The sequence below is a fragment of the Drosophila miranda genome, assembly GCF_003369915.1.
Source record: "Drosophila miranda strain MSH22 chromosome Y unlocalized genomic scaffold, D.miranda_PacBio2.1 Contig_Y2_pilon, whole genome shotgun sequence".
Lineage (NCBI taxonomy): Eukaryota > Metazoa > Arthropoda > Insecta > Diptera > Drosophilidae > Drosophila > Drosophila miranda.
The window spans coordinates 35,770,884-35,789,146 of record NW_022881614.1 but is presented as its reverse complement, the minus strand read 5'-3'; the positions used below and the strand labels follow the sequence as shown (position 1 = coordinate 35,789,146).

At 40.5% G+C, this 18,263-nt stretch overlaps 1 protein-coding gene across 4 annotated transcripts in view; it reads left to right on the top strand.

Moving 5' to 3' along the window:
* The window catches only part of LOC108160677 (voltage-dependent calcium channel subunit alpha-2/delta-3), a 136,106-nt gene extending 118,625 nt beyond the window's left edge, over nt 1–17,481 (top strand). Inside the window, exons 5-24 of one of the 4 annotated variants that reach the window (XM_017294824.2) lie at nt 646–1,040; nt 1,232–1,681; nt 1,796–1,936; nt 2,012–2,095; nt 10,640–10,693; nt 12,205–12,285; nt 12,342–12,416; nt 12,479–12,586; nt 12,650–12,721; nt 12,788–12,990; nt 13,048–13,190; nt 13,351–13,407; nt 14,328–14,421; nt 14,819–14,866; nt 14,978–15,082; nt 15,145–15,263; nt 15,324–15,463; nt 15,524–15,748; nt 15,834–16,358; nt 16,417–17,481. In XM_017294824.2, the coding sequence (XP_017150313.2) occupies nt 646–1,040; nt 1,232–1,681; nt 1,796–1,936; nt 2,012–2,095; nt 10,640–10,693; nt 12,205–12,285; nt 12,342–12,416; nt 12,479–12,586; nt 12,650–12,721; nt 12,788–12,990; nt 13,048–13,190; nt 13,351–13,407; nt 14,328–14,421; nt 14,819–14,866; nt 14,978–15,082; nt 15,145–15,263; nt 15,324–15,463; nt 15,524–15,748; nt 15,834–16,358; nt 16,417–16,509 (3,212 nt within the window). In that variant the 3' untranslated portion in view covers nt 16,510–17,481. Of the gene's footprint in view, nt 1–645; nt 1,041–1,231; nt 1,682–1,795; nt 1,937–2,011; nt 2,096–2,514; nt 2,572–10,639; nt 10,694–12,204; nt 12,286–12,341; nt 12,417–12,478; nt 12,587–12,649; nt 12,722–12,787; nt 12,991–13,047; nt 13,191–13,350; nt 13,408–14,327; nt 14,422–14,818; nt 14,867–14,977; nt 15,083–15,144; nt 15,264–15,323; nt 15,464–15,523; nt 15,749–15,833; nt 16,359–16,416 lie in introns of all 4 variants that reach the window. The other 3 variants (XM_033397240.1, XM_017294827.2, XM_017294828.2) reach the window with 3 other exon arrangements.
* The last annotated feature ends 782 nt before the right edge of the window (nt 17,482–18,263 follow it).

Sequence of the window (18,263 nt, the reverse complement as noted above, 5' to 3'; positions counted from 1 at the left end):
GAAAGGCAAAGCTTATCGAACACTGTGCGCCTCTCGCTCTCTCTTCCTCGCTCTGTCGCTCTACGCTTGCTTGCTTAACCGTATAACCGTTACCCGCTGTGCAATTACCCGCTCGTGCGCCTACTTTTTCCTTTTCAATATACAAATCGCTTAAGTCAATGCGCGCCCTAACGCGTGCGCGCAGCAAGCACCGCATTGCGCCGCCCGGCAAACACAACTGTACCTAATGCATCCAACCAACAGACAGTCGGCACAACAGTAACTGTACTCGATCGCCGTTGGTGGCGCATTGCGTACGTTGCCGACTCGCACGCGTGGGACGCAGAGAATGCTCGACAGCTAAGGTACGCCGATACGTGTAATACTAGTAATAAGAATCATAATGCCAGAAACCGTATAACACCCAACCCAAAGCCACATAACACGGAGAGTCCAAGCACAGCAAAAACACACTCCTACCTGTCTGTGCCTGAGCTTTCCTGTGCTATGTCCTGCCCGAAGAGACAACACAACGAACTTACACTAGGATAAAGGATTGCCTACTAATCTGTGTTTCTGTACAAATTCTTCCCGTTTCTCTTGCCAAAAAAAATCCCCACCGAAACCCACTCAACCATACATACACACATATCCACGGATACACAGCACCGGATGTGATAAAGGCGATACAATGGTCGGAGAATTTGGATCAGATATTCCGCGATAATTACAAGAATGATCCGACATTGTCGTGGCAATTTTTTGGCAGTTCGACCGGCTTTATGCGTCAATTCCCTGCATCCAAATGGAAGAAGGACGTACCGATCGATCTATACGATTGCCGGCTACGCTCCTGGTATATGGAGGCGGCGACGAGTCCAAAGGATATTGTCATTCTAATGGATGGATCCGGTTCAATGTTGGGACAGAGGCTAGATATCGCAAAGCATGTTGTCAATACGATACTCGATACATTAGGTACAAATGACTTTGTGAACATCTTCACCTTTGATAAGGAAGTGAGCCCAGTTGTCGGATGTTTCGAGGATACACTGATTCAAGTATATATCAATACAATCATACTCTTTCTAAAATCATTTCTGTCTGATTTCGATTTCAATTGGTTTCACATTAATTTCAATTTCAAATTCAATTTCAATTCCCCACCCCACCCACAACAATCCAAACCACAAAACACGCCCCCCAATCGATACCTTCAATTCGATACACTACTATTTCGAAATCCATCCAGGCAACTTTGGGCAACATTCGTGAACTGAAAGTAGGGATCGAAAACTTTGGACCCAAATCGATCGCCAATTATACCGCTGCATTGACAAGAGCATTCGAGATATTGGAAGAGGCGAATTCGACGTCGCGCGGTGCGCAATGCAATCAGGCGATCATGATCATTGGGGATGGGGCGCCGGAGAACAATCGCGAGGTCTTCGAGTTGCACAATTGGCGGGATCCGCCCTATAAGCCGGTGCGGGTCTTTACCTATCTGATTGGCAAAGAGGTGGCTAATTGGGATGATATACGGTGGATGGCGTGCAAGAATCAGGGCTATTATGTGCATCTCAGCGACACCGCTGAGGTCCGCGAGATGGTCCTAAACTATATACCGGTTATGGCCAGGCCCCTTGTTTTGGGTAGGCACGATCACCCGGTCATTTGGACACAGGTCTATGCGGACATTGAGGTGCGTAAATGCAACATTTTCTATGTGTGTGTGTGTGTGTGTGTGTGTGTAGGGGGACCAAGAGAACGACAATTAAAAAAAAAACAAACACATTCCTTTGATCTATGCATCCAGGATACAAAGCTCTCCGACCATCTGTGGGAGATCAAGCAGTGCGAGGAGCAGAAGGCGGACGTCCTCGAGTATTGGCAGGTGCACGACCGTATGCTGGAGCCCAGCGAGATGCACAGACGCGAGTATCGGCGCATAAAGGAAGTGAGCTATCGTTTCACGAATACTCCAAAGAGAACTCCCTTTTAAAGCATTTTCCTTAACTCTCTTTGCATGCAGACCTGGAACCAGCCCGTCGACTCGAATGTCTATCAATTCATGACCACCGTTTCGATGCCCATTTACGATCGACGCGAGAATGCGGTAAGTGAATCCAAGACAATAAAGAGACCACAGACTCTATCAGCGACAAATCAGCACTGCAAAATTTTTAGCTTTAAACAACAAAATAAATCAAAATCGACTCCGTGGCAAACCCCCACTCAGCAGCCGCTCAGATCCAGGGCCGCCATTCATTTTGCCCTCGACTCATTTACAATTTACAATCGAAGCAAGATATACAGAAATACCCAAAACAAAAGAAAAAAAAACCAAAAACCCACCGTCAAAAGCCATGAAATCGAAATCTATCTATGTAACAAGTCACCTATACTACTACTACTACTACTACTACTACTACTACTACTACTACAACTATATTAATATTTTTTCGTTATATATATAACACACAACTACTACTACCTACTACTACTACTACCAAACTATACACTACTATACCACAGAATATCACCGAAGAAGTTTTAATAAATGAAGCACTCTGGGAATTGCAAACACGTGAGGTACAAACTATAATGCCAAATTCTAACAACAAACAAAAAAAAAAAAAAAATTTTAAAAATTTCTAAATGAAATTATTGCGTAAATCGTATCCTACTGCTCTTGAGAAAAGTTTTATATACGCCAATTAATTACATATCGTATTGAGCTCCTCCTACCTACTATATATATATAGTGACATATCCATAATTTCCCACATCCCATACACATTATGTTTATGTACAATTCATCCACCCCATCCACACAAGTAACAGGACCCCACTCAAGAATCAATAACTGTTTCTTCCCATACTCCAAGCTAGGGCCCCCCATAATATAAACAATGGACCACATTGTTTCATCAACATTAGAATCACGCCACTCTCGAGAAATCGATTCTTTAGAATCACGCCACTCATGAGGACCAATCAAAGCTAGACATAAAACCAAGGAGTATCACATTCCTAGCTCCGTCATGTAATGCAACACCGATCGCCAGCAGTGGATGCCTTTCATCAAAGCCGACGCATCCCCAAATATCGATCTAGGCACGTACGCCACCGACACGAAGATGCAGCCGAGGAAAGCAACGCCCGAAGCCAGAGTCGGGAGTTCCAAGAGAAGGGCTCATGGAAACTAGCCAGCAGCAGAGAGATCAGTTCCGTTTGAGACAAGCAGACGTAAAGTTAAGTCGGGGTAGGATTTCGTTTAAAATTAACTCCTATATTTCGGTAATGGTCAGCTTGTGTAATTTCTAATTACTGTGATCACGTAATCCCGGAATCGTTAATAAAATTGTGAAATCCGCCAAAGAACCTATGTGTTACGAGCACATACGATTTGCAAAACTAAAATTAAGTGAACTGAAGTAAGCGGAGATAGTGATCCACCAAGAACAGTGAAACACTAAATACAAAATCAAAAAACTTACAAGTAACCCAAAATAAAGTTAAAAACTACTGAAAACAAAACAAAACCCAATCAACACCAACAACATGGCGTTACCACCACTATCATTGAGCGAAATCTACTTGAACCAGGCACTGCTGTCGATCAGACAAATACCTGCCTATGACGGTTCATCTGGACAGCTAAGCTCATTTATCAAACGAATCGAATATGTGTGCGGATTATATCCAACTGAAGATCTTCGCCAACAAAGGATCCTATTTGGAGCGACCGAGATCCAACTGTCAGGAGAGGCACAACGCATATCGCAAATGATACAACCCAACACGTGGCTCGAACTGAAGACGGCGCTGATCAACGAGTTCAAAAATCACACACCATATGAAGAACTCTTACGACAACTATACACCACCAGATTCAACGGCAATCTTCGTAAGTTTATAGAAGAATTAGAGATAAAAGCATTATTAATAAACAATAAGCTAAACTTAGAAAACATACCAGAAAATAATGTCATTTATAAAAACGCTTTGAACAACACAATTAAAGATGTCATTACTCGAAAACTTCCTGACAGAATGTTCATGACCTTAGCAAGAAAAGATATTACCACATTGTCTAATCTTAAGAAGGCAGCACAAGAATAAGGATTGTACGAAGCTAGTACAACAGATTCAGGTACAAATAAAGATCAATCGAAATCGTCTCAATCAAATCGAAAGAATGTTGGAAACTATTATCCAAATTATAATACTACTAACTATCACAATCAAACTCAGAGTTCATCTGGAACAGGTCAGACTAATCGAACAAATCAAAATCAAAATTCCCAAAATCCTGGATTATACAATGAGTTCAAAAATTCCTTAAATCAAGGTAGGGCTCAGAATCCATTCAATCAGCAACTATCTCAAAACCAAGCTAGTGGGAGTGGACCCAACCAACCTACTAAAAGAGGGAGGGAGAGCCAGAGTGGCCAAACGAAGATGGACGTAAATTTTCATCAAGCCGCCTCGGAAGAAACCGAGGAGGACCCTATATAAACATTACCACTAATAAAAAAATATTAAGGTGTATCGCTGACTCGGGATCATCTATCAACATCATGCAAGAAAATTATACAGATTCCGAGATAAAAGACGATAACCTTACGGTCCATACCATCAATGGACCTGTCCGTTTAACTAAGAGTATAATGAGGAATGCGAACAAAACATGTCCGTCCGAACAAAAGTTCTACATACATAACTTTTCCGAAAATTATGATATTTTATTAGGAAGAGAATACTTGATGGCAAGTAAAGCCGTCATCGATTACAGAAATGACACTGTAACACTAGGAGCTAGGTCGTACCCAATCATTCAGAGTGGAGAAGCTATTGAAGCCGGCAAGACCGCACAGAAGTGCACTGATCCCTCTACAAAAGAAGAGAAGATCGCACCTAAGTGCCTTGACCCATCTCCAGAGGGAGATCAATACTTCGTTTACGCTCTAGACAGTGAATTAAGGGAATGTAATCAATTAAGATTGGAACACTTAAACGACGAAGAGAGGGAAGAGTTAAAGAAGGTCTTATATGAGTTTAAGGATGTGCAGTACAGAGAAGGTGACAATTTGACTTTCACAAGTACAATCAAGCACGAGATTAAAACTCAACATGAAGACCCGGTCTACAGACGACCATACAAATATGCCCAGATACATGATCAGGAGGTAAACCAGCAAATCAAAGATATGATCAGGCAGGGAATAATTCGAAAGTCGAATTCTCCTTACTGCTCGCCCATATCTATGATTCCGAAGAAGATAGATGCTTCAGGAAAGCAAAAATATCGAATGGTAGTAGACTATAGAAGTCTAAATGAAATAACAGTTAAGGACAAATTCCCAACTCCACGAATGGATGAAATCCTAGACAAACTAGGTAAATGTCAGTATTTTACGACAATCGATTTAGCAAAAGGTTTCCATCAAATACCCATGGAACCTAGCTCAATCCCCAAAACTGCGTTCTCCACTGAGCATGGACATTACGAGTTCACTCGTATGCCCTTTGGGCTAACCACTGCCCCAGCTACCTTCCAAAGATGTATGAACAATCTGCTAGAAGAGTTAATCTTCAAAGATTGCTTTGTATACTTAGATGACATCATTATATTTTCCACTTCATTGGAAGAACACTTGTTGTCACTAAGGAGAGTATTTGGAAAGTTGAGAGACGCCAACTTGAAGCTACAAATGGATAAATGTGAATTCATGAAAAAGGAAACTGAATTCCTAGGTCATGTAGTCACTACTGAAGGAATAGTACCAAATCCAGGCAAAATCTCTGCCATTGTCAAATTTCCAATACCAGAAACGACTAAACAAATAAAGTCATTCTTAGGTCTGTGCGGGTTCTACAGGAAATTCATTCCTAATTTTGCAAACATAGCAAAACCCATGATACTCAAACTAAAGAAAGGAGCTGTCATAGACCCCAAGGAAGAAAAGTACGTCGAGGCATTTGAGAGACTAAAAGTACTCATCACCTCAGACCCTATCCTTGCGTTCCCAGACTTTGACAAAATGTTCACGGTAACAAACGACGCTAGTAACATAGCATTGGGAGCGGTTTTGTCACAAGAACACAAACCGATCTGCTACGCTAGCAGAACCCTAAATGAACATGAAATAAACTATTCAGCCATCGAAAAGGAATTATTAGCGATCGTATGGGCAACCAAGTATTTCCGTTCATACCTGTTCGGTAGAACATTCGAGATACAAAGCGATCATAAACCCTTGATTTGGTTGAACAACCTCAAGGAGCCAAATATGAAATTACAAAGGTGGAAAATAAAACTGAATGAGTTTGATTTTAAAATGAAATATCTACCAGGCAAAGAAAATCATGTAGCTGATGCCTTATCAAGGGTAAAGATTAATGAAAATCTCCTTGGAGAAGCTTCCAATAGCGTTGGTGCAACTGTACATAGCGCACAGGAAGACAATCTAAATCACATTGCTATCACGGAAAGACCAATTAACTATTACAATCGGCAAATTGAGCTAATAAAAGGCAATGAAGATAAGGTAGAAACAATTCGTTATTTTCACAAGCTAATTATCAAGACCACGTATAAGGAAATGACTAACACCTTAGCGAAGGATATAATAAAGGAATATCTATGCACCAAAAAGATCGCATTATATTTCCATAACGAAATAGATTTTCCTCCATTCCAAAAAGCCTATTTAGAAATCATTAATTCTAACAATATAACCAAAGCTATTAAATCAAGCACGAAACTCCTAGATATTCAGAATTACGCTGAATTTAAAGAAACCATATTAAAGAATCATAAAGGCTTACTCCATCCAGGGATAGAGAAAACCGTCAATTGGCTTAGGGGAAAATACTATTACCCGGATTATCAAAAACTAATCCAAAACATCATAAACAAATGTCCTACTTGTAATATTGCCAAAACAGAGCATAGAAATACGAAGTTGGCATTCGAAACTACACCGGAAATACTGAACATCAGAGAGAAATACGTCATAGATTTCTATATGGTTGGTAACCAACAGTTCCTATCATGTATTGACGTATACTCGAAGTTTGCCACTCTTGTAGAAGTAAAAAGTTGTGACTGGTTAGAAGCAAAAAGAGCCATCATGAAAGTTTTTAACGAGATGGGCAAACCAATTAAAATCAAAGCCGATAAAGATTCAGCTTTTATGTGCACAGCATTGCAAGCATTGCTGAATGCGGAAAACGTCAAAATAGAGATCACTTCCAGCAAAAATGGAATATCTGACGTAGAAAGATTTCATAAAACAGTAAATGAAAAATTAAGAATAATATCTAGCGAGGATAACCCAGAAGATAGATTCACGAAGTTTGAATTAATTCTTTATACTTATAATCATAAAACCAAACATAATACCACAAATAGGACACCAGCTGATATATTCATTTATGCAGGCTCACCTGATTATGACACCCAATTAAATAAAGTGAATAAAATCACTCAATTAAATAAAAACCGCATAGAGTATGAAGTAGATACCCGCTATAAACTATCACCTCTAGTTAAGTCTAAGGTAACAAATCCTTTCAAAAGGACGGGCGAAATTAGACAGGTAGACGAAAAACATTATGAAGAAAAGAATAGGGGTAGGAAAATAACTCATTATAAATCAAAATTCAAGAAAAAGAAGAAATCTAATAGAAGCAAATATAATAATTCCAGAGAAACCGAGGAAGTTAATGGAATCGGCGAACTTAAACACAATTAAAATCCTCATCTTCCTCATAATTACCATCGTAATGGCACAGGGCCAAAACATAGAAATAAATCCTATAAAATCCCAAAACGGATATATGATATTCAAAACTGGATCGATTAACATACCTATCAATTACGAATACCATTATCTAACTGTTAATGTAACTAAAACCGAAGAACTATACCAAAATTTATTAATGCAAGCCACTAAATTCCAGGACATAATCCAAATAAAATATCTAGTAGACAAATTGCAAAGAGAAATGAACGGGCTAAAAATAACCAAAAGAAATAAAAGAGGCCTAATCAATATAGTAGGAACAGCCTACAAATATCTCTTTGGAACACTAGATCAGGAAGATAAAGTCGATTTGGAACAAAAAATAGAAAATTTAGCCAGCCATAGCATTCAAATGAATGAACTAAATTTGGTAATAGATGCAGTTAATAGCGGAATAAACGTTATAAACAAACTAAATGAAGAAACAGACAGGAATCAACAAATAGAAATTTTGATATTCAATCTACAACATTTCACAGAATATATCGAAGATATAGAACTAGGTATGCAATTAACTAGGCTCGGTATATTTAATCCAAAATTATTAAAACAAGACTACCTGGAACAAATAAATTCTGAGAAAATACTAAATATAAAAACCTCCACATGGCTAAAATCCAATACCAACGAAATTCTAATAATTTCCAACATTCCCAAAGACATTACAAAAGTACCAATCTATAAAATCGTTCCGTATCCAGACGAATTAAATAACATGTTAACAGATATGACATACGACAAGTACTACATAAAAAATGAAGAAGTATTTGTTAAAGAAACTAGATTGAAAACCAATGACAATTGTATAAAAGGAATTTTAATGCAAATTCCCACTAAGTGTCCATATTCCAAAACTTTTCAAAACTTTCAAATAAACTTTATTGAACCCAATATACTAATCACATGGAATCTTCCAAAAACAACGCTAAGCCAGAATTGTGTAAACCAAGAAATCATAGCGGAAGGAAATACCATTATAAAAATCTACAACTGTTCAATTCAATTAAATGAATTTACAATATCAAACACAATGTTAGATTTTGCCCAGAATGTTTATGTCAACAACAACATAACTAAAATAAAACCACTGTCGTATGTCCAAACTAATGAAATAATTATGCAATACACCAAATATAGTAACCTATTACAAATAAGTCTACTAATTTCATTTGTCGTAATTATATTAGTACTACTAAGTTATGTAGCTGTTAAATTTAAGAAAACTTCTAAAAGAGTCACGGTTAAATGTATTAACCCTATAATAGAAGCAGAAGAGGAACCAACCTCAGCCACCGCACTTGACACCCCGTCACTATACCCGAGGGTAATCGCCTAGGGACAGGCTAATAACAAACGTTGGGGGAGTGACATATCCATAATTCCCCACATCCCATACACATTATGTTTATGTACAATTCATCCACCCCATCCACACAAGTAACAGGACCCCACTCAAGAATCAATAACTGTTTCTTCCCATACTCCAAGCGAGGGCCCCCCATAATATAAACAATGGACCACATTGTTTCATCAACATTAGAATCACGCCACTCTCGAGAAATCGATTCTTTAGAATCACGCCACTCATGAGGACCAATCAAAGCTAGACATAAAACCAAGGAGTATCACATTCCTAGCTCCGTCATGTAATGCAACACCGATCGCCAGCAGTGGATGCCTTTCATCAAAGCCGACGCATCCCCAAATATCGATCTAGGCACGTACGCCACCGACACGAAGATGCAGCCGAGGAAAGCAACGCCCGAAGACAGAGTCGGGAGTTCCAAGAGAAGGGCTCATGGAAACTAGCCAGCAGCAGAGAGATCAGTTCCGTTTGAGACAAGCAGACGTAAAGTTAAGTCGGGGATTTCAACCAATCTTGTGACATAAAGAAATTAAGTACTAAAAATAAAATCGTTTTACTATTCATTCGTGTGTATACAGATACTGTACTGTAAATGTAACAACAAATTCAACTCAAATTTGTCCAAGTATACTTGGATTTAAAGATACGTACATACATATCTGTATAACTAGATATTGATTTTCTTAATAGATAACCGTACTCGTACCATTATTACAATTATCTAATTATCAAATTATCAAACTATCAAATAGCTATGCCTAGTTAATTACTCAACGTATAAATAGTACTCTTTTATCTAGCATTTTGAGTAGTAGAATTTAACATTTGTTGTTTTAACTAAGAAAGATTATGCCTACGGGTAGCGTAACGATCGCGATCGACTAGAAACATATGTATATCCGACTCGTACAAAGTGCCCATTGGTAACCCACAAACCGACAATAAATGTTAGCGTACAACGTACACTCTTGATTGATGTTTAGTAAGTACAATCATTGACAAGAAGAACAACCAAAGTGAAATCCGAACTACTGCTAGGCTACTGCTGAGGACCTATATAGAGCACACCAGAACAACCCCACCCACCACAACAATATCTCCTCCAAAAATATGTATTACCCAAAAAAAAATAGACACCCCCACCCCCCCCCCCCCCTCCCAAATGGAATGGGAGGGCATCGATTCTGAATCAGTGATGGAGTTTTTATACCCTTCTTCGATTGAGCAGCAGGCTGGATAGGACGACCATGTAGGACCCTTCTCCACCGCCGACACCAGCGACACCATACGGATACCGGTGCCGACACTGTACCCACTACCACCAGCCACCAGCCACTGTCACTGCCACCACCGCCTTGACCTTTACCTTTACCTCTACCTCTCCCAGACCCTAACCCCCTCTAGAATAAACCCTACTTAAGTTGCTTCAGTTCCTAGAGAATTGATTTATTAAATATGTACAACAAATACAAATTCACAGCTCATTAATCTAACGACCGATATAAATCCGGCTGCGAAAATAAACCTTCAAGTTGTGAGTAAATTGTTTCTAAATCAAATTCAACAACTGCAAAAAAACAAACAAAAAATCATACAAAAAATAAAACACCAAAACCCACAGCAAATCCCTATTAAATATTTTGCAAAATTTGCCAATTTCTTTTGATTTTTTTTCTAAGCCGCATGTGAAGTGATCAAAATTCGTCTCTTTTAATTTGATTGGGGCACAGCCGATTCGATTTTCAGTTTCCACCTTGTCTTTTGTATTGTTTTCTGTATGCCTCTCCTCCATGCACCCCTCCACCGACCCCAGAGCCATGCCACTTTATGATTTCGTAGCCAGTGGGATGGATCCAGAGCCGCCACTTATGCCTTGATTTATTTTTGCAATCCTAGTCTAAGTTCTCTCTCACTCTTGCTCTCTCTTTCTCTCTGTCTCTCTCTCTGTATCGCTCTGTTACTCTGTATCGAATAGGCTTCCATATCAGATAAATATATGTACATATCCGTGATCGGATACTTTTTTGGGGCAATGGCATATGTATCTCTACTAAAACTGAAACTGTCTGTCTCACAGATCCCTCACTCGCTGTGGCAAATGCTGTCTTGTACGAGTAGTACCCCTATTAAAAAACAAACAACCAAGAGCTCTGTGTTCACACTACAACTATGAAGGGTATAAAAACTGTAAAAATATACACCAAAGCACCAACACCAACAGCAATACCAAATACCAACATTAACAACGCAAACAGACACTTACAACTGTACATTCTGCCATCTGGCACCCCATTCCACCACATGCCATACGAACCAAGGAAACCCCAACCCCTCCATCTACAATCTGTAAACAGCTTTTTGCCGACACTTTTTTCAGTTTATTCTTTCCAGTAATACTCTCTATTAAGTATCCTTGATTTCTACTCTACTACCCTCTCTGTTCATCATTTCGATTCACACCTTTCCACCACTCTACAACGCTCTCTCATACGCTCTTAGTACTACTCTGCCTAGTCATGTAATTAGCCGCTAAAAAACCGTCCAGAAACGCTTTACAAAATTCCAAAACAAACAAGACAAATCTTTGTAAACATCAAAATCAAACAAACAAACAAAAAAGAAACCATACAAATCCTTTGAAAAGAACTCTCTTGATCTTGACTGTACTCGTACTCGTACTCGTAAGTTCTTGCGTAGTAGACGATGCTTCTATCATATTTGCATTCAACATTCGTTTTAATTTTGTTTTTACATCTTTGTATTTTCCTTTGAGATGCCTTAAAATAAAATGCGTAAGCCGAATCGAAGTTTCGTTTTGTAATAGCAATGCCATTTATCAAGCTCAAATTTCAAATTCATTTTTCAGTATTTGATTAACATGCAAAAACCAAAACCCAAAAAACATTTAACTAAACCATTCTCTGTACTTGTAAACATTTAAAGTCCAACTTGTGTATATGTTTTCTGACCACTCCCTCGATCGTACCGACACTTTGCTAAACTTATCCCAAACCCTTCTTCCCCCCGATCCCGATCGTGCCACAGACAAGGATTGCAAACATACTGGGCGTGGCCGGCACCGACGTGCCCATCAATGAAATCAAAAAGCTGCTGTCGCCATTTATGGTAGGTCACTTCCAATGCGTACAGTCCTGCAAGTAATCCCCTCTCTGTGTCCACAGCTGGGCGTGAATGGCTACGCGTTTATAGTAACCAACAACGGTTATGTACTATTCCATCCAGACTTTCGTCCAATTGTAAGTGTGCCTCGATGGTACTCGATCGTATTCTGAATTGCTAATGGTTTGGTGTGTTCCAGTTCCAAGGTTATATACTGAAACCAGCATACAATAGCGTGGACATGATTGAAGTCGAGCTGTTGGATGACGATCGACCCGCCAGAGACTTCAATCCAGTGCTGATGACGGTACGAATCCCATCTTTATCTGAACCGTAAAGATACTATGTGTATATTTCGATTCCTGAACAGATACGCGATTCTATAATCAATCAATCGACTGGCAGCAAATGGATGTTGGTCAAGAATCATTTCGATGAAATGGTAAGCAATCCCTACACTATATTACTCCCCAAAACTGCAAGACTTTAATCGGATTTTGGTTGACAGAAACGGGTTACTCGCATCAAGCGCCAGTATTACTGGACAGCCATCAAGAACACACCATTCACATTGGTCATCTCCTATCCGGAGCAGTACGGCGTCACTCGCATAGATATACGGTCAGAGCAGGACATCCATCGCGTCAATATCAAGGGCACAAACATACGCAGCTTCTTCGATGGCAAGCGATGGAAAATACATCCAGATTGGTGCGTCTATCTACCTTCTAAAGGGGTATCACAATATAATTCTGTGTGCATTTGTAGGCTATTTTGTAAGCACAGCAACAGGACATTCAGAACGCCAGAGACAGAACTTTTGTACTTTCTCGAGCGTATGACTGAGCCTGGCTGGCGATGGCCAGCGAGTCGAAGCGCTATGCCCCCGGAGCATACAGCTGCCATGTTCTGTAAGTATAACCCCAGCCCCGTCACCAGCCCCGTCCCCAGCACCCACCGATTTCCGCTGCTCTCCAAAACAAACGCTTCGAAAACGCCGCGCCTCCTGTTATCTCCAAAATCCAAAACGAAAATTACGATTGCAATCTCAATATTCATGCAAATTCACAGCTAACAACTCATCAACTGGCCGCTATCCATCAATCAATGAAAAAGAAAGCTACTATTGTGAGTAACGAATGCCTCAAGCCATCAGTCACAGTTACAGTTACAGTTACAGTCACAGTCTGTTGTGCACCCACACGTACACACACGCACCCACCGTAGCACCGAACTCATTTCTTCTCTCTCTCTCACCTGCACCTGCATCCACTTCCTGTGGATATGTCCCGTAGATGCTTATGGTCCGTACTGTACTTGGCTGTGAACCGATGACATTTATTTGCAATACTCTTACCAATGCATTTTCTGTACCCATTTCGTGTTAACTGTTTTCCAAATATGTGTATGTATAGTGCGTTTCAATTCCTTAAGACACTAAGCCCAATAGAAAATACGAATTGGGAAGGCTGCACTCAGAGAAGCCATATTAAAACTAAATATTCGGTTTTTAAATACATCTAATAAATATTAAAAAGTCGATCTAAATAAAAACCACCTTAAAATAAATATCATATTTACAATTTGTAAAAAATATATTTATTCTAAATATGAAATATATTCATTTAAAATATGAAATATATTTGGATCAAGGGAAAACACTTGTACAATTTCCATTCTCGTTGCGAATATATATTCTTAAATCCGAGTGTGTACTGAACGGAGTCATACTTGGCACAGATGCAAATCTGTGAAAATCTTGAAAATAAATTTTAGATTCTGATAGTGTCTTATGGTTTTATAGCCCACTGTAGTTAGCTGAGGAATTTGCACCTTACAATCGTTGCATGTCACAGAGGATTCTGATAATACAGCTCCCATTTATGTCACAGATCTGTTCCAACACCGAGCCAATCCGCTAAAAATACGTGTAACTGGAGATTAGTGGCGCAACACTGGCATCCCAATTATTCTCCAGATTACTCATATGTACACGTGTTTTTTGTTTTGGAGGCTCCTTTTGACTCTCGTCTGGTTTTGTGTTGCAGGCGATAGGCAGCTGATGCAGGCCCTGGTCTTCGATGCCGGCGTCACCGAGTGGTTCTCCAAGAATAGCAGCTTCAACTCCAAGGAGGACAAGAGGTAAGTGGGGGACTGGGCTGCGTAGCGGCGTAGGGTATGAAATAGTGCCTAGGCTTGACACCTCAAGTACAGTCAACGCCCCGCCCCGTACAGATCCCTACAGATCGAAAGCAGCACAGCTCATACTCGTATTAACCATATTTTTATGTTTTATTTCTGTGTACGCCCTTTCTTTTTCTCACATTTATTTGCACTTTATTGTACGAATTCTTTCCGTCGTCTTTGTCGCTGTTTTTTGATATTTGATGTCTCTCTCATAATGAATTTTTTCGCACCCACAATATTAAAATATATCTATTGATTATTGAATATTGAATATACGTATCTCCTGAACTTGATATGCCACAAAAACATAATGCCTCTTCATAATGAATACTAAAAACATTCACAAATCTAGCACAAGCGCATCAAGCCCAATAGCCGTTCTAATGGGTTTGCTGCCAAGGTAAACGAATACTACAGTATACTTCAGTATTTCCTTATAATTAGTCATAAAATACATATATACCCTGCCTCGAACAAGTCTCTAATGTAACCTTTCTATCTGTTGGCTTAGAAACGAATTCAAGCAGCGTTTTGGCGTCACCGTCGCCTTCCTGGCCACCCACAGCGGCCTCACACGCTGGCACGAGTTCAACTTGGCCGAGGAGCCAAGTGTCGGGTAAGATTACTACCACTCTAACTACAGATAAACATACATATGTAAGGACTTCTTTTTTGCAGTGAGACCTTCAGCCAGAAAAACAAACGCGCCATCGATGAGATCTGGTACAAGCGCGCCGTGGACCAACATTTTGTACGGGCGGAAAGCTTTGTCTACTCCGTGCCCTTCGATGCGGTCGGTATGTTGGGGGTAACAGCTATATTTTGGACTCCACATAAATCGTCTCTTTGTCATTTAGAAAGCAATTCTGAGATCTTTGTAACTGCCAGTCATGCCATCTTCCATAATGAGGGCGGCAAATCCGCACCGGCGGCCGTTGTGGGCTTCCAGTTTCAGCACTCGGCGCTCTATAAGCTCTTCCACAATATCACTGGCAACGTGAGTGTACATTCACGATCTTTCTATATCTATCTGCCCTTGATTTCTTCCTCTTTACAGGCCTGTGCCGTGGATGACAAAGACTGCTATATACTGGACAACAATGGCTATGTGATCATCTCGACAAGAGTGCACGAAACGGGCAGATTCTTCGGCGAGGTCAATGGGGCGATTATGAAGCGTCTGCTGGAGGAGAACGTCTACAAGCGGGTCTTCGTCTATGACTACCAGGCAGTGTGCTTCGAGTCCAGGGGCGACAACAATGCCTCCAGCATGCTGCTATCGGTAGGCGCGCATCCTCTGGGATTCCTATACACAATCCATACATATATGTATCACTCGATATTGACTCACTTTCTGCCCCTTTCAGCCACTTTATCATGTTCTTCGACTGAGCAGATGGCTGCTGCATACGGCGCTGTGGTATATTGTGCAACTAATGCAACTGGCGCCCGGGGTGTCCGCCCACTACGCTGAGATGTACAGCGACATGAACGGCACTGAGCCGGAGCCAGAGCACCACCAGAATGGCCATGGCAAAAAGTCGGAGACCGAGGAGCATTGGCTCCGCTATCTGACACTGCACCGGACACGCGTCAAGTCCTGCGACATGCAGCGAGAGCTCTACACGCTCTACAACGAGAAGGACAACGTTGTCTACAATATGACAGCGCACGCATGCGAGCGGCCATTTGTCGTCCTGCCCATACCGTTCAGCAACCTCATACTACTGGTCGTCGACCAGCTCTGTCCGCGGGACGCTGCCCTCGTGCTAACGGTCAATCCGCAGACCATCGACTATCATCTGTCGGTGAACGATTCGCTGGCCTGCTACAAGCACGCCCGCGAGTTCAACCGCGTGCGTCCCCAGAGCTGCATCAGTCGGCATGCGAATGTGAGTGGACTATGAGATTGTATATAATGGATATCTAATAGTTCGCTACCTTTTCCAGGAGAGCAACATCAAGCTGTGCGGCAAGGCCTGCTCCCTCTATGCGAACCTCGCCCTCTTACTGCTCTGCCACATCCTGAGTCGCTGGCTGTAACGGCAATCGACCAGATTAGCTTAAATCTAGGCAATACGTTTTTGTATCATATTGTACGAGTGTAGGACCCCCAGCCCCCCTCCCGCCCCACGACCCAACAGCAATCCCCAGAACAAAGGAATTTTTTACTCTCAATGCTTGAGCGCAGTTTAATAATACTTAAAAATATTTTTGGTCACCTAGAGAAACTTTTCCAAATTAGTTCTTAAGTAGCTAAATATGTATCTTTCGGTGGTTGAGTGGCGGAGGAGGAGGAGGAGGAGGTGAAGAAGGAAACCAAATTGAATACCGGGAAAGTGCGTGCCGACTGTGACAGGTGGACGGGTGACTGGGCGGAGCGCCAGGCTTAAGCTTGCATATATGTATAGTATATATTGTGGACCTTCCAATAGACAAACTTAATTAGAAAATGTACACTTACGAGTATTACGTAGAGTATATGAGACTACACAAATCCAATAACGGCCTTAAACGACTTGCAAAAACCACATATGTACATACATACATATGTATTATACGCTGAACGCCAAGCACCGTCGAGGGCGCGATTCAAGTAATAGAACGCAATAGAACTCATGGCACGCACTGTACCAATGCCGACTACTGCCCATGGTTATGTGAGTGATTGAGTGAGTGAGGAGCGAGTGAGTGTTTTCAATGAGTGTTGTGTTCGAATGAAAGTGAATGTGAATGTTTGTTGTTAAATCTTAATTTAAGACGGACACATTTGTAAGTAATACTTAGCTACAAAGATTTATGTTTAATGAGCGGATCAAGAACACTATCGATTAAGCGAATAATGGAACCATTAAAAGTATATATACATATATATATATAATGTATGTACACACCCACACACTTATACGATATACTACCTATATAATACATACTATACATACATAAAAACAAACAAACAATACATACATACTACATCTAAGTAGCTTTTGTATATTTGCTTAGCTTAGCCCGCATTTGGGGGAGAAACTGACCGAAATTTCTGCCTTGAAGAATTACATACATACTTTTGTAACAACAGATTCGTTAATGATGATCTAAGCCGAAACTGACCTACATAAATGCAATGTTTTTATATATATAGTTAATGCGAAATACGAATTAATGACGACGATGATGATACGTAGCATAACCCACAAGTACCTACATATATGGAAGACGGAAGGATAAATCAACTTTTTATTACTACTACTTGATACTTGAGCCACAGAACTGAGCCGCGGACAGCGCTGATTGTTGTTAGCAAAACAGCATCTAGTAACTAAAGTATGATATACTCGTACGAATATTAATTTTGAACATTGACTAGTTGAAATTTTCCAAGAACTTGCGCTCTTAAGAATCTTATCTTACTAGCGTCTAGGCGAAAACAAATACACATACAAAACCCTCGACAGAGCGGGATCTCACCTCAGATCGGATTGGAACTTACTAAGCTTTAGCCACCCACTTGTTCCCCCATTGGTAGTGTAATCGACTTGTGCCATTTGAACTGCCTAGAATTTGTTATTAACTATTTACTAATCGTGTTGTGGACAACGATTAGTAGGACTGATGTTTTCCTCAGAGGTCGACCAGCCACCTATCATTCCGGCTACTGTCTCGTCGGAAAAAGGGTGGTGTTCTTTTTATTTGTCTATTCTGAGACCAACGATATTTGTTTTTATATTAAAAGAGCGTGCAAGAAACTTAACGACATGTACAAGTACAATTCCAGAACCGGAGAGAAACAAAACTTT